The 15,549-nt window shown below is 44.8% G+C and overlaps 1 protein-coding gene across 3 annotated transcripts in view; it reads left to right on the top strand.

Annotated features, from left to right (window-relative positions):
• The window catches only part of MYO18B (myosin XVIIIB), a 285,741-nt gene that overhangs the window by 142,056 nt on the left and 128,136 nt on the right, over positions 1–15,549 (top strand). For 2 of the 3 annotated variants that reach the window (XM_017498140.2, XM_017498145.2), the window contains 4 exons: positions 2,435–2,554; positions 2,975–3,083; positions 7,894–8,015; positions 11,012–11,166. In XM_017498140.2, coding sequence (XP_017353629.1) covers positions 2,435–2,554; positions 2,975–3,083; positions 7,894–8,015; positions 11,012–11,166 — 506 coding nt within the window. The remainder of the gene's footprint in view (positions 1–2,434; positions 2,555–2,974; positions 3,084–7,893; positions 8,016–11,011; positions 11,167–15,549) is intronic. The other variant, XM_017498142.2, reaches the window with a different exon arrangement.

Here is a 15,549-nt window from a genome sequence, read left to right as displayed (position 1 = left end):
CAGATGGGCTGGAGAAATGAAACAGATGGGGAGCATGGAATGCACAGAGCAGCCTCAGATTTTGTATTTTTTTTTCACTCTTTTTGAAAGATATTTTGTTTTGTTTTCTGGTTACAAAAGCAGTTAAAAAAATCAACAGTACAGAAACGCATCACAAGAAAATTGGAGTTCCCTGTGAACCCATCCTTCTAGGAAAAAAAAAAACAAAAACCCAATAAACGGTTTGGGAGTGCTTTGTTCTGTGCAAACAAAAATGGGATTACACCAAACATTCTATTCTGCAAATTTGCCTTTTTCCCCCCTTTGGCAATATATCTTGGGGATATATATATTCTTTAATGTCAGAGCATAGATCTCCCTCTTCCTTCTTCATGGGACAGCTGAATAAATTTTGACCCTGCCTGAGCTAACGGTACCAAGAGAGGATAGCTCAGAAGGGCAGCTATCTTGCTTATCATAAGAACCTTTTACCTTCTCAGTAAAAATAATGCACAGTCGCCCCTAAATATCAGTCACGACGCAGAAGGTCCAATGAAAGAGTGAGGCTTTCTAATATCTTCACGTGTAAAAGTTACAGAAAGAGAATATGTGACCACACCTAATTCAATGCATGTTACAGCTCAGGCAACTAAGGCTCCAGAGCAGAAGGGATTGTCCAAGGTGTTCGTTGTTGAGGCTGGACTCAAACCTTGTACCCTACCTCTTTATTTTTTTTTCAGTCCCTCTGCCTCCCTTAAGAGGTAGCCTCAGGGGTCGGGCAAAGTGGCTCATGCCTGTAATTCCAGCACTTTGGGAGGCTGAGGCAGGCAGATCACGAGGTCAGGAGATCGAGACCAACCTGGCTAACATGGTGAAAGCCCCGTCTCTACTAAAAATACAAAATATTAGCCAGGTGTGGTGCATGTGCCTACAGTCCTAGCTATTCGGGAGGCTGAGGCGGGAAAATCGCTTGAACCTGGGTGGCAGAGGTTGCAGTGAGCTGAGATTGCATACCATTGCACTCCTGCCTGGGCAACAGAGCGAGACTCATTCTCCCCTTATGTACTCTGCCGTATTCTCAAACCCTGGGGGCTTCATTTTGGAACAATAATACCACAGAAACCCGCTCACTTGGCATCGGTGGCTGGTCAGTTAACTAGAGAAAAAAAAAAAAGGCAATGTAGGTGGGAATTCATTTAAAAATTTCTATTTTAAAATTAATGACACATACTATAATTTAAATCCCTTCATTTCTGAGACAGGACCACATTCATTTTTCTTTCTTTCTTAAACCACACTCCTGATATACAACCACGTGATTTCCAATTTTGGCTTCTTTAACACAGAGCAAATGGCAAAGCAATTTGAATGCGGAAACCTAATTTTTTACTTCCAGTTTCTTTTTAGTTGTTGCAATGATGCCGGTTTGGCAGCATTTTAAGAAGCAGCTTACCTTTATTAATTCCTTCGAAGGCATTCCACCTAGTTTTCATGGAAACTGTCCAGCCACACTTTATAAGTTTATGTAGTGGCTAACTGAATAGATAGCTATGGTAAAAATGCAATAGGCAAAAACAGTCTGGGAGAACATGCACCGACACTGGATGTGCATGCCTGTCACCTGCTAGAGGCAGATGGACCATGGGGAATTGTAGAGAGCTGGTCTGACGGAGAGCATTCTGGTGCAGTGAGTATCCATCAGTGTGTCTTACTGAGGGACAGTGTTGGTACAACCCATGAGAGGATTTGCTAAAAGCTGGTTAGGAAGAGATTCCAGGCTGGAAAATGTGGCTCATGCCTGTAATCCCAGCACTTTGGGAGGCTGAGGTGGGTGGATCTGAGGTCAGGAGATCAAAATCATCCTGGCTAACTAGTGAAACCCCGTCTCTACTAAAAAATACAAAAAATTAGCCAGGTGTGGTGATGCGCGCTGGTAGTCCCAGCTATTCAGGAGGCTGAGGCAGGAGAATCGCTTGAACCCGGGAGGTGGAGGTTGCAGTGAGCTGAGATCATGCCACTGTATTCCGCCTGGGTGACAGAGCAAGACTTTGTCTCAAAAAAAAAAAAAAAAAGAGATTCCACAAAAATGGCCATTTTTAAAATTGAGCACTTACTGCATGCCAGGCACAGTGCTGAGCTTTCAATGGATTCTTTCCTTGAATCCTCAAAACAACGATGTATGTTGTTTTACCAGCTTTCAAGCTGGGAAAACTGAGAACCAGCAAGGCATCCTGCTTGTTGTAAAATCACACAGGTAGTGAGTGTTGGACCAAGAATTCTACCACATCATGACCAGTGAAACTAAAGTCCATGCTCTTAACCACTTGTTTATACTCAAGGGTTGCTTCCCCATGATAGCTAGTGATCAGTCCAAAGATGGTCCTGTGCATGGGGAGAAAAGGGCTGGCGGCTCCATTGAGTGACCCTTCCTTGGCTGCCTCATTCCCCATCCTAGATTGCTGACTTGACCACTGAGCTGGCCGATGAGCGCTTCAAAGGTGATGTGGCGTGCCAGGTGCTGGAGAGTGAGCGGGCAGAGCGGTTACAGGCCTTCCGGGAGGTCCAGGAGCTCAAGGTGAGTGGTCAGGGATGGCCAGGGCTGGCTGAACACCATGGCCATGAATGGTTGGGTCTGCCCCCTGACATTCTCATTGGGGATCAGTAAGCTTAAGCAAGATGCACAGGTTGACTGCTGGCCTCAAGGTCCTGGGGGACACTTAGGTCTCCTAAGGCTTGGCCTTAGAAGTGTCATGGGTGGATGGATAGTCCCTGGCTAGAGAGGCAAATAGGAGAGGATTGGCAGAAGGTGGACAGTCTTTGGGGTTGGAGGTGATTTGGGTGAGAAGTATGCAGAAGGTGCTATCCATGGTCCTGGAGTCTGCGTGGGTCAGGGCTGTGCAGAGCGTGGCCGATACGAACCTTGGAAGCACCATGGGTAAGACGACCAGTCCAGGTCTGTCCAGTGCTAGTTTGGACCTTGAGCCCTTTATTCTAGAGCAAATATGAACAAGTCCAGAAAAAACTGGGAGACGTGAATAAACAGCTGGAAGAAGCCCAGCAGAAAATTCAGTTGAATGACTTGGAAAGGAATCCCACTGGAGGAGGTAAGAAGCCTGGGACCCTTGGGGCTGGTTGCTGATAGACAAAGTTGTCTTTTCTGTGTCTTCAATCTGTCATAGATGGAGCACTTACTGGGTGCTAGATATTGCATGAGGGGCTGTGACTGTGGCAGAGCAAACAGGCACAGTGTTACCCTCTTGGAGCTTACAGTCTAATGGAATAAGCAGACATGAAACAGTCTATCCAGCAGTATCCTAGATAGCAAATTATCCATGTGATATGTGCTGTTTAGTTTTAATGCAAAGAGTGATTTTAAAATAGTGGATTTATGGGCAAGGTACTTTTATGTTTTGTTTTTCTGTTTTGAGAGGGAATCTCACTCCATCGTCAGGCTGGAGTGCAATGGCGCAATCTCATCTTACCACAACCTCCACCTCCTGGGGTTCAAGCAATTCTCCTGCCTCAGCCTCCTGAGTAGCTGGGACTATGCCTGGCTAATTTTTTGTATTTTTATTAGAGACAGGTTTCACTGTGCTAGCCAGGATGGTCTCAATCTCTTGACCTCATGATCTGCCCTCCTTGGCCTCCCAAGGTGCTGGGATTACAGGTGTGAGCCACGGCACCCATCCACTTTTATGTTTATTGAATATTTAAAAAATAAAATTTGAGAGGCCTGGCATGGTGGCTCACACCTGTGATCCTAGCACTTTGGGAAGCCGAAGTGGGAGGATCGCTTGAGCTCAGGAGTTCAAGACCAGCCTGGGCAACATAGTGAGATCCCATTTCTACAAAAAACTTAAAAATTAGCCAGGTGTAGTGGCATGTGCCTGTAGTCCCAGCTACTCAGGAGGCTGTGGCAGGAGGATCGAGTAAGCCTGGGAGGCCTAGCTGCATTTTAGCTTGGGCGACAGAGCAAGATTCTGTCTCAAAAAAGTAAAAATAAAAATAAAACATACATTTTGAGGAAGGCAGCCTACTGGTTAAAAGTTGGAACCTATGAAGTTGTATTTCTGGATTTGAATTTTGGGCCAAAGAAATTGCTGTACCTCAGTTTCTTCCTCTTTCAAATGGCGATTGTCTTGGATAATTGATAGAAAATGTTTAGCCACGTGTGTGGCATAGAGTGATGAATAGCTAATAGCTACTTTGCCATTATTATTACTAGGAATAATGAGATCACAGCCTTCCTTATAGCAACCTGTGGAACAGAAACGGCTGCCCTTCCCATTTCACAGAGAATAAAGCTGTGTCAGGCACTCAACAGTTACTGAATGGCAGGAAGGTGAGCCGGCTCTTGCTTTTAGCCAGGGGCACTGTACATGCGTTCAGTAGTGAGGAGTTTCTGGGGATGTCCTTCTTATACAGTTCCCTGGAGACTTTATGATCAGATAGCATGGTGACATCTTTGCCAGCTTCTCCCTGTGCATCTTACTCTCCCAGCCTAATGGAGTTGGGTGAGAAGGCTATCCAGTGGGACCGTTTCTATAAAATGTCAGCATTATTCCCTCCCTCCCTGTGTCCAGAGAATTTGTGCCCCTGAAGTGTCAGGGACACTCAGAGGAATGGAGGTCAGGGGTCTGTGGAGGAGAGACAATGTGTGTTTGTTTTCTGTTCCATTCTTGTTCTTCCATCCTGGCTCCCTTCATGGCAGGCATTTACCAAGGAGGTTAATACAGACTTTGAGGCTCTCTTATAAAGGAGACCCAACAAGGTAGGGTACCCGTAGGGAGAGGGGAACGTGTTGGTATAGAATCAGTAGTGTGGGACAGTCCTTGGCCTTGGAGGTTATTTATTTATTTATTTATTTATTTTTGAGACAGAGCCTTGCTCTGTCACTCAGGCTAGAGTGCAGTGGCCTGATCTCGGCTCACTGCAATCTCCGCCTCCCAGGTTCAAGCAATTCTCCTGTCTCAGCCTCCCGAGTAGCTGGGATTACAGACATGTGCCACCATGCCTGGCTCATTTTTGTATTTTTAGTAGAGACGGGGTTTACCTTGCTGATCAGGCTGGCCATGAGCTCCTGACTTCAGATGATCCACCCGCCTCAGCCTCCCAAAGTGCTGGGATTACAGGCATGAGCCATTGCGCCCAGCCTTGGAGGTGATTTCTATAAATCCCCAGAGGGGCGCCAGTGTCAGTTCCATCTGCATGAGATTCACATCTAAATAATGTTTCCCAGTTTGTTTTCCTTTGGTAAGATCGGGGTGTTAATGAGAGGAGGCCATGTGCTTAGCTTGTCAGCACATTAGTCACAATGCTATAGAGGCTCTCAGCTCTGGGTGCTCATTCCAAGAAGCCAGCCCACAAATATTTTGTTTTTCATTATGAAAGTAATACATACTCATTACAGAAAATTTCTAAGGTATTGGAAGTCTGAAAGAAGCAGTAAAACATTTCAATCATACCATCGCAGTGGTACCGCAACTACCGCATTGGTTCAAGATGAAGTATGAATTATTTCAAAAATATGTTTTTCCTTTATGCATGGCTAAATATTTAAAGAGAACCTTTTATGATATGCATTCAGCACTGAGCTGGACACTGTGGGAGTTACAGAGGATTTTTAATTGGATGCTCCTCTCAAGATAGTTGCAATATAAATGGGGAGATCAGGTAAACTCAGGAAAAAAAGATGATTGGATAGTGAACGGCTGAAATTATACACATTGATTAGGGGTGGCACCCGTGGGCAAGGAAGAGATGAGCCTTGAAGAACAGTTCCCCCTCTTGTTCATGTTGCCCACTCATGCCACTGGCTCTATGGCACATCGTAGCACAGGGCACATGGGCAGCTGCCCAAATGCTTTCTGTTGCTGCTTCTTACTTTTATAAGCCATGCTGCTTGTGATTGTGAGGCTTTTCCTTTTGGAGAGATAGTGTGCTTTTCCTATCGTGATATTTTCACCTTGGTGGAAACTTGAACAAGCTTTAACTCTTTATTATTATACTATCCTTTATTGGTTAATGATGTAGAAATCTCTATTGAGGTCACCTCTTTCCAGAACTGAATCCTATCATCCATCCATCCAACCATCCATCCATCCATCCATCCACCTACCCACCTACCCATCCATCCATTTATCCATCTATCTATCCATCCATCCATCCATCCATCCATCCATCATCCACCATTCATCCATTTATCCATCTGCCCTATCATTTATTTATCTATCAATCCATGCATTCATCCACCCATGCACCCACTTATCTGTCCACACTAATATCCATCCATCCATTATTTCACCTACCTAACCAAATATTTATCCATTAATCTTCCACCGTATCACCTATTCAAACATCCTAACCATTCAACTATCCACCTTTCCAGTGAAGGTTATCGAGCATTTTTTTTTTTTTTGAGACAGAGTCTTGCTCCAGGCTGGAGTGCAGTGGCGTGATCTTGGCTCAGGGCAATCTCAACCTCCTGGGTTCAAGCAATTCTCCTGCCTCAGCCTCCCGAGTAGCTGGGACTACAGGTGCGCGCCACCACGCCCAGCTAATTTTTGTAATTTTTAGTAGAGACAGGATTTCACCATGTTGGCCAGGATGGTCTCGATCTCTTGACCTCATGATCCGCCTGCCTCGGCCTCCCAAAGTGCTCAGATTATAGCCATGAGCCACCACACCCGGCCTCGAGTATTTACTATATGCTAGGCATTATAGTATATTCTGGGAATACAATGATGAACAAAACAAATTTGTTGTCTTATGAATTTGAGTTCTTTTCTGGATTTCTATAAGCCTCTTTATGAAAGCTGTGAGCATACTACTTTACTTTATGGGTTACTTTACAGTAAACTAGTATGAAAAAGAACTAGCATGAGAAAGAATCACCTCTGGGTGAATCATCTCTGGGTGAAAATTAAGTTTCAGCTTTTTTTTTTATTTGTCTCCCTTGCTAGATTATTCTGGAAGATGGGTGGATATGGCTTCTTATTCATTTCATTATCCCTTGCATCTTGTACAAAGTAATGTACTCAATGAGTGTGTGAATGGATGGATGGAAGGATGGATGGATGGATGGATGGATAGATGGATGATAAATGAATAAGTAGGTGTTCTCTACCTTCAGTCATCCGCTTGTGGAAAGTTTTCCACAGCTCCATTAACTTAATGGGCATTATTCTATTATTCAGATAGTCAAAAAATAAGACATCTTAGCCTAAAATAGTCAATTCTAATGAGTCAAACAGTTTTATTCAAACCAGGTAATATTTTTTTTGAGATGTTTACCACCTCAAGGGATTTGGTGTTCATCTTATCTTTAGAGACATCTTCTGACCAGTTTAGTAGAGTCTTGAATTATTGCTAATTTACTTATTTGTTAATTCAGCCAACAGCCAATGATTACATACTCTGTGCCACCCCATAACGTTGGCCAGTAGGATGACTCTTTTTACCTGATTATTGTATTAGGTTCATTAAGAAATTCATGAGCTTGTATCAACATGTATGAGAATCTACTTATAGGGAACTCTTCCAGAGGGTGTGAAGGACTCACAGAGACTGAAACAGCTCCCTTGCCTTTAAGGAGTATGAAATTTCCTTGGAAAAGGGAAGATATGAATACACTTGTAGAGACAGCTAAGCAGTATGAGGCAACCCATCTTAGAAGAGTGATTAGTCAAGAACTTTAGACAGTTAGGGTGGTCAGGACAGGCTTCCTGGGGGAAGCATTATTTAAAACTCAGACTTAAAGCATAGTTTCTTGGTCCAAGGTTGAAGTTCAGGGACTCCGTGAATATTGTGAAATTGCATGCAAAGAGCCAAGAAAGTGGAGGAGAGCCACTCTCACTCTTGGCTTACGCTCATTTGGCCTCTTATCCTGGTCTCCCTGCCTCTGTTAAACAGCAGATGAGTGGCAGATGCGCTTTGATTGTGCTCAGATGGAGAACGACTTCCTCAGAAAGCGTGTGCAGCAATGTGAGGAGAGGCTGGACTCAGAGCTAACAGCCAGGAAAGAGCTGGAGCAGAAGGTAAGATGTGGGGATAATCTTGGCCACCGAAGTGTCAGAGGGTGGGCAGGTTCTCACCTCCACTGTGGGTGGTCAAGGTGCCAGCTGACCCTGGGGAAGGAGGAAGAGGACACCAGCCACTTGAGGTTTTTCCATCTCTACTATTAATACAAATGCTGGTCACTGTGAGACATAAAAAATATTGCCTCTACATATGGGTCTTCTATCCAGAGACTGCTCTGTGGTATAAAGAACACGGACATTAACTCAGGATCTTTAAGTTCCAGTTCCATTTCTACATGAACCTTGTGGAAGTGACTTAACTCAGATTTCTTATCTATTACATAATTATCAGTGGTCTTAAAACCGCCACATTTTCCCATTGCCTCTGTTCTAATCTGCTACCTCCCAGCTCTCATCCAGACCAAAGCAACACCCTCCTAATTGTCCTCCTCACCTCTGGCCTCTCCTCTCAAGCAATTGCCACACGGCAGCCAAGGAACTTTTCAGAGTCTCTCTTAGCTTGTTCTCAGATCACAAAGTGTGCTGACTCTCACGGTGGATTTTTTTCCTTGTGTGTTTTGTAAATTTTGTTTTTGAGCTCATCTTTAACAGGCTTCTCTGCTCCTCCCCCAGTAGTCCCAGGTGTTCTGCCTTGTGGCATGTTTTTTTCTTCTCTCCCAGTGAGTTTTTGTGTGCCTTTTTAGCTGTTTTTTTTTTTTTTTCATTGTGAGTTAATCTTCAGCAGGAGATTTAACTTTTTAAAACATTCAGTTGATGTTGATGGGAGCCCTTTGATAACAGGGTCGTGAGTGTGTTCCGCTAGAAGAAGCCCTTTTCACTTTCTCTGGCAGCAGTCCCTGAGATAATGCTAAATTCCTGGTCTCAGATTTTTGCAGCATGTAAAAATTGTCAGTCTCTAAACCCATGTGAAGCTTAGACCTGGGGTTTAAAATTCTTATGAGAGTACTTTCCCCCCACCTAGATCCAGGGTGAAAGCAAGCTTTCTTACCATCTTCCAGGCCACGAGGTGGAGCTTTTATTTTCTCTTCTCACTGAGGTGTATGCAGCTCTTTGAGGGGCTTGTCAACGCAAGGGTCTTCATTGCAACTTTTCACCTTCCATGAGTCCAGAGCCTTGCCTCCTATCTCTGTCTGGGCATTCAAACACAAACCTCTATCCTAAAGGACATTTCTGGATCTATCAATTGCTCTTCTCCCTCATCCTGGCCGCCACAATATTAGTATGCACCATTATTGTTAAGGCTTTGTGTCCTCTGCATTTCTGATATCCTGAAATTTCCTTCTTTCAAATCTAATGCAATCTTATCTATATATAATATAAGTTTATCCAACCTTTCTAGATGAATGTACAAATAGTTCGGTCTCTTTGCTTGTCTTCTGTGGCCTCCAGTGATCCCTCACCTACATTCTAACCAGTTCACACTCTAACAAATGGTGTGCTAGTAAATAGCTCTCTGGAAAAAAGAAAAAGCCCTGATTTGTAGCACTAGCCAATTTCCCTGGTGTAAATACTCCCACTTTGCCAATTTCAAACTACCATTGTGATGACACTAACATGGAATTTGAAAGAGATGCACAGAATTAGCTCTGTACATCTCTTTCAAGTTGGTACCAGTCGACTCCAGAACACCACTGATTCCAGCCACACAGTTTTTTTTTTTTCTCCTTCCAAAAATGCCTGATTCTTTCTCACCTCTGGGACTTTGCATATGCTATTTCTTCTTCCCTGAGCAATCTTTCTTTTTCTCCCCTGCCTAGATATCTCCAACTATTCTTAAGATCTTAGCTTAAATGTCACTCTCTCCAGAAAGTCTTTGCTGACGCAGATCGGGTTGGGAGTCCCTGAGTTGTCTCCCGAAACATAGGCCTCATCATGCTGTATTGTAATTACCTACTTGCTTCGTAGTCTCTCCCATTCGATGTAAGAGCCCTAGGGTGGAGGTTGTATTTGTGTATCTATTCTATTCTCAATGTGAGGAAAAAGTATCAAGTGATTGCCTTGCAGAGGAGGGTCAGGGTGAGATCACATGGGATTTTATAAACTATGGAAATGACTCTCGATATCCTCCATGCTGGTGGTGATGGTTTTAGTGGTCACTTTCAAGATGAACATTACATTGTGGTCCTCAAGAGACATCTTGAACCACAGATAAACACAGATGGACACCTGCAAAAAAGCAGCCCAGTTCCTTCATAACAAATTATAAAGTTGAGTCAGTTTCCCTAAGGAAGGGGGATATTTATGCTACATTAAAAAGTAATAAAACTGCAACCTTTTCTGAGCAGCAGAATATAAGAAAACATCCCATTTGCCTTCCAATGCTGAATTTAGAATTACAGGCTTCATTAACTCAGAGTTTTGCTTATTTAAAGCAATTCTTTAATGAGGCCATTTCTTCAAAGCCAGTGTGCTGAGTTGCATGCTCTTCCCCAGAACTAAAGTAGGACATTTGGGACAGTGTTTCCTGGAAGAAGATGTGGGAGTCTTCGGTTTTGTTGGTTGAAGGCCGTGTGCACCCCTGTATTGATCCAGTCTATGCAAAATCCCATCTGCTGCTTTAACCTTTAAGGCTTGCCACTTGGGATCCAGGTCAGAATCTCTAGGTGTGCCATTTTGGGGGCTCTGTGGCTAATCCTCACCTATCTCTTCTGATCATGTTGGCTGATGGGGATATGAGTTATATCTGGTGGTTCAGGGGGCCATCAAGTTGAGGCAGGGTAGGTAAAGTCTGTGGGCGCATTGGCTGGAGGTTTATTGAGCAAAAGTGAAACTAACCTTAAGAGAGTGAGGAGGTTATCCCCACTTTACCTCTGAGAAAACTGAGGCTCAGAAAAGTGGCTTCCAGGAGGAAGGTAGTCAAGACAAGGTCTCCCTGTTCCAGCATCTACTATTTTCTCATTACACACCTTGGAAACAGCAACTCCTTGAAATGCAAAGTAAAAAGCCCATTCTGTGCCCATAGAACTAGGTAATTCATTCTATTACCCTTACAGCTTGGGGAGCTGCAAAGCGCTTATGAGGGGGCCAAGAAGATGGCTCACCAACTGAAGAGGAAGTGCCACCATCTTACCTGTGACCTGGAGGACACCCGTGTCCTGCTAGAGAACCAACAGAGTCGAAACCATGAGCTGGAGAAGAAGCAGAAGAAGTGAGTGACATCCCCCAGCATTGCCTGGGAGGCCAGGGTGGGCTATATTGGAGCTGGGGTTTTCTGGGTGTCCAGGTTCTCCTTCTAACCCCCTCACTTCTGCCAGGTCCACTAGACTTTACCCCCTTGTTCTGCTCCAATCTTCCTCCCTGTCCCCTCACAGCTGACTCCTCTATGGCTCTCCCAAGAATCCAGCAAGAAATGATTCTTTTCTCTTAGCCAGCCTCAGCTACGTTGACCATGGGCCGTGTGACCTTGGGGAACTTTCTTTGCCTTTCGGGTCTTATCCCCATTTGTTGAGTGAAGGGTTTGTTGCAGAGAGTCAAGACAGAATGGTGATTAGGAGCCCAGGCACTGATACTAAAGTCATCTCATTCAAGTCCTGAAGGTGCCTCTTTCTAGATGTGTGACTTTGAGCAGGTCATTAAGCCCTTCCCAGTTGGATTCCTTATCCATCATTTGGTGATAATATTGCCCCCTTGTGATAAGGGGTAAATGATGCAGTCAGTACATCCAAGTGGACTGATCCTGGTTCCTATTCCCATTGGTGAAAATTGGGCTAGAGAATAAGGAGGAGGCCAAAATATGGCCTTGTTATTTAGGACTTGGACTCTCAGATCATGTGAGCCATTCTGGCAGAGATTGGGCCTCATGCACCAGCAAGATGCTAATCTTGAATCTGCACAGCGTGGTTCCCATGCTTGTGTTCCCTTTAGGTTGCTGTCACAGCGAGGTGACGGTAGAGCCTGGATTTGTACTCGTTCGCACACTCATAGGGTTCTTCATGCAAAACTTCAGACCCTGTGATGCTTGGACACCTTGGTTGAGTTCTCCAGCTCACTTGGTGAGGGTAAAGGTATATAGGGGTCCTGTTTTGAGCCAGCCAAGTCCTAATGGAGATGTCATAGAAAGAAAATAGGTGGGAAGCAGCCTCTTTTAGAAGGCCCATGGTAAAATACAGAAAAATGTTCCTGCATGAGCCAAGATGTGATTTTGTGGGAGCTGCCTCCTTCCCAAGAAGTAGCAAGCTGAATTCTATTTCCTTGGAGGTGGCATAGATTTTGAAGTTGATCTGCATTAAATATTATTTCCCTTATTTATCCTTCAGTTTCCCTGAGCTGTCTTCTTCACCTGAAAAAGGTCTTTTGGGGGATTGTTAGCATGCTGTCCATCCCCAAAATAAGAGAGGCTTATTTTTTGTTTATGGATATGTCACTCTGTTCCCTTTTCCACCTCCCTATGGGTGCTATGGCTGAACCTTACCCTTGCAGTGGGGAAAATGGCTTGGCTCCATCTTGGCCACCTGCTGTGTGACCTTGGAAAAAAACACCACCTCTCTGGACCAGAGCATGACTGATGTTTCAGATGAGTCCTTGGACTTAAGAGGTCATCTGATCTTGAAGAATGGGTCTGGCATATACCCCTGTCTGTGAAATAAGAGGTTTGGACTCAGTCATTCCCCAGGTTTCTCCCAGCTATGACCCTCTTGGCCTCCAACTTTTCTGAGAGGCCTAACAGGGTTTCAACTCTCTGATGAGTAAGGGGGAAGCCTATGGAATTTGCACAGCCAGAAAATTCTGTCTTTGCCAGGTGTAGTGGCTCATGCCTGTAATCCCAGCATTTTGGGAGGCCAAGGCGGGCAGATCACATGAGGTCGGGAGTTTGAGACCAGCCGGACCAACATGGAGAATCCCCATCTCTACCCAAAAATACAAAATTAGTTGGCTATGGTGGCGCATGCCTGTAATCCAAGCTACTTGGGAGGCTGAGGCAGGAGAAGTGCTTGAACCCGGGAGGCTGAGGTTGTGGTGAGCCATGATCGTGCCATTGTACTGCAGCCTGGGCAACAAGAGTGAAACTCCTTCTAAAAAAAAAAAAAAAGAAAGAAAGAAAGAAAGAAAGAAAAGAAAGAAAATACCATCTCTCTGGCATTTCCTTTTCCCTTTGGACGGAATCCCTCATTCCAGGGACTTATGAATCTCCCCATGATACCCCCCAAGGAAAGTTCCTATTTCTTCATATTTGCATGTCCTCCTCTCAAAACTTAGCTGTCTTGTGATGCCCTCTGCTCTGTTACCATCTCTTGGCAGAAGCTAAGTTATGTTTTGATGCCAGTTGCAGATAGTAGGCATTACCTTTCCAGGTGGGTTAGCATTTTATTAGAGATGCTATGGGGGCAGCAGAAGTCTCAGTCTAACTGTGGAAGTTCAGGCAGAATGACTATGGTGAAGGAAAGATCTAGAAGTCAGTAACACTTCCTTGCATCTCCCAGTGCTTAATCAAAATGTAGATGCAGCTGCCTCCTGAGTTTGCTGGGCCCAGGACAGAGTGATGTCTCCACATTGACAGAGTTCCCTGTTTTCCACCTTGGCTTCTAAGTTCAGAGTGGCCTGGAATGGTTTCATTTTGGTTGGATTTTTGTTGGCATGATTACCCTATGGGTCATAAAGCTGGGTTCTGAGGGCTGATGGAACTCGGAGTAAGCCCAGTGCTAGACTCACTGACTCCCACACTCAAGGGAGGCTGGACCCAAGGCCCTTTCTTAGCAGGGTGAAGGTTGTGTGCAAACCTATCTGGCCTCAGGCAATTGGCTGGTCAGTGTGTACTGTTTGCTAGGAGTTGGGGTCTGTAGTAGCCGCTCATTTTTTTTTTTTTTTTTTTTTTTCCCATTTATTTATTTTATTGCATTTTAGGTTTTGGGGTACATGTGAAGATCATGCAAAATTTTTTGAGACGAAGTCATGCTCTGTCTCCTAGGCTGGAGAGCAATGGCTCAATCTCGGCTCACTGCAACCTCCTCCTCCCGGGTTCAAGCGATTCTCCTGCCTCAGCTTCCCAAGTAGCTGGGACTACAGGCACATGCCACCATGTCTAGCAGCTAAGTTTTGTATTTTTAGTAGAGACAGGGTTTCACCATGTTGGCCAGGATGGTGTTGATCTCTTGACCTGGTGATCCACCCAGCTCGGCCTCCCAAAGTGTTGGGATTACAGGGGTGAGCCGCTGCGCCTGGCCTGTAGTAGCTATTCTTTAGCATCAAGTGGCCTGTTAAGTCAAGGACTCTTCTGCAACACTGGTTACTGTCTGGCCCCTACTGTCTTACCTCACCTGTCCCAGGAATGGACAGGTAGATGGGGGACTAGCTAAGACACCAGGGTAGGTGAGCCCAAGTCCACTTCCACCACTTTGGAATTTGGAGCTGACTCACTCCTCTCTGAACTTCAGTTTCCTCCTCGGTGAATGGATCGAATAACATGTTTCTTGCTGAACTGTTGTAAGGGCGACATGGATCCCAGCCCAGGACCTGGCACATTGGGACTGTCGGATCATCACTCTCATCACAATGCTTCCATTCAGAGGCAGCAGATAGTGCCCCTTGAATGATGTCACCAACAGCCAATCAGAAAGCTCCTGAGCTGTTCCTACAGGAGGGCTCCCTTATTTGACCCATGATTGGGCCTCTCAGGGGTCTGAGACTTTGAATAATAGTCTAGTATTAAGGAACATTGGATAATCTTGTTGACAAGGGAGACTTTCTTGTCACCAAAGCCCAAACCCCATGCCCACTTCTGCCATATCAAGATCTCTGGAGCAATGGGACTTCCTGTTTGGGCCAAGGGCAAGTGACTCAAAGTCACACCTTACTGAGGCTTGGCAAAGGCTTTCGTGTTGGTTTCCTCATCTGTGATACATCCAGGATGCCGAGACAACTGAAGAGAGTGACATCACATCCAGGAAGTGCTTCTCACCCAGTGGTCATCACAGAAGGGCAGGAGGGCCCCTAACAAGGAAGGCATTGATTCCCTGGATGACTTTGAGTAGGACTATCTAGTTTTTGTGTTTTCTCCTCGAAAAACAAATGAGGACAAGAATGTATAAATGTCCATCATTTTATCAATAATCAGCATGCTTTAATATGGCATATTAGAGTATAAACCAGACAATATGTTAAAATATGAAATGTAGTCTGGACGTGGTGGCTCACACCTGTAATCCCAGCACTTTGGGAGGCCAAGGCGGGCAGATAACAAGGTCAGGAGATGGAGATCATCCTGGCCAACATGGTGAAACCCCATCTCTACTGAAAATATAAAAACTTACCTGGGCGTGGTGGTGAATGTCTGTAGTCCCCGCTACTGGGGAGGCTGAGGCAGGAGAATTGCTAGAACCCAGGAGCCGGAGGTTGCAGTGAAGCTGAGATGGTGCCACTGCACTCCAGCCTGGGCGACAGAGCAAGACTCCATCTCCATCTCAAAAAAACAAACAAACAAACAAAACAAATATATATATATGAAATGTAGAATGTCCTCTTTCTACATACATGCACTGGTTTGTTCATTGGTCAGCAAATATTGGAAATCAAATGGGGCCTGGTAGATTTAAGG

This window comes from Cebus imitator, unplaced genomic scaffold, assembly GCF_001604975.1.
Source record: "Cebus imitator isolate Cc_AM_T3 unplaced genomic scaffold, Cebus_imitator-1.0 Scaffold237, whole genome shotgun sequence".
Lineage (NCBI taxonomy): Eukaryota > Metazoa > Chordata > Mammalia > Primates > Cebidae > Cebus > Cebus imitator.
The sequence above is the reverse complement of the archived record's forward strand: the minus strand, read 5'-3'. Positions and strand labels throughout refer to the sequence as shown.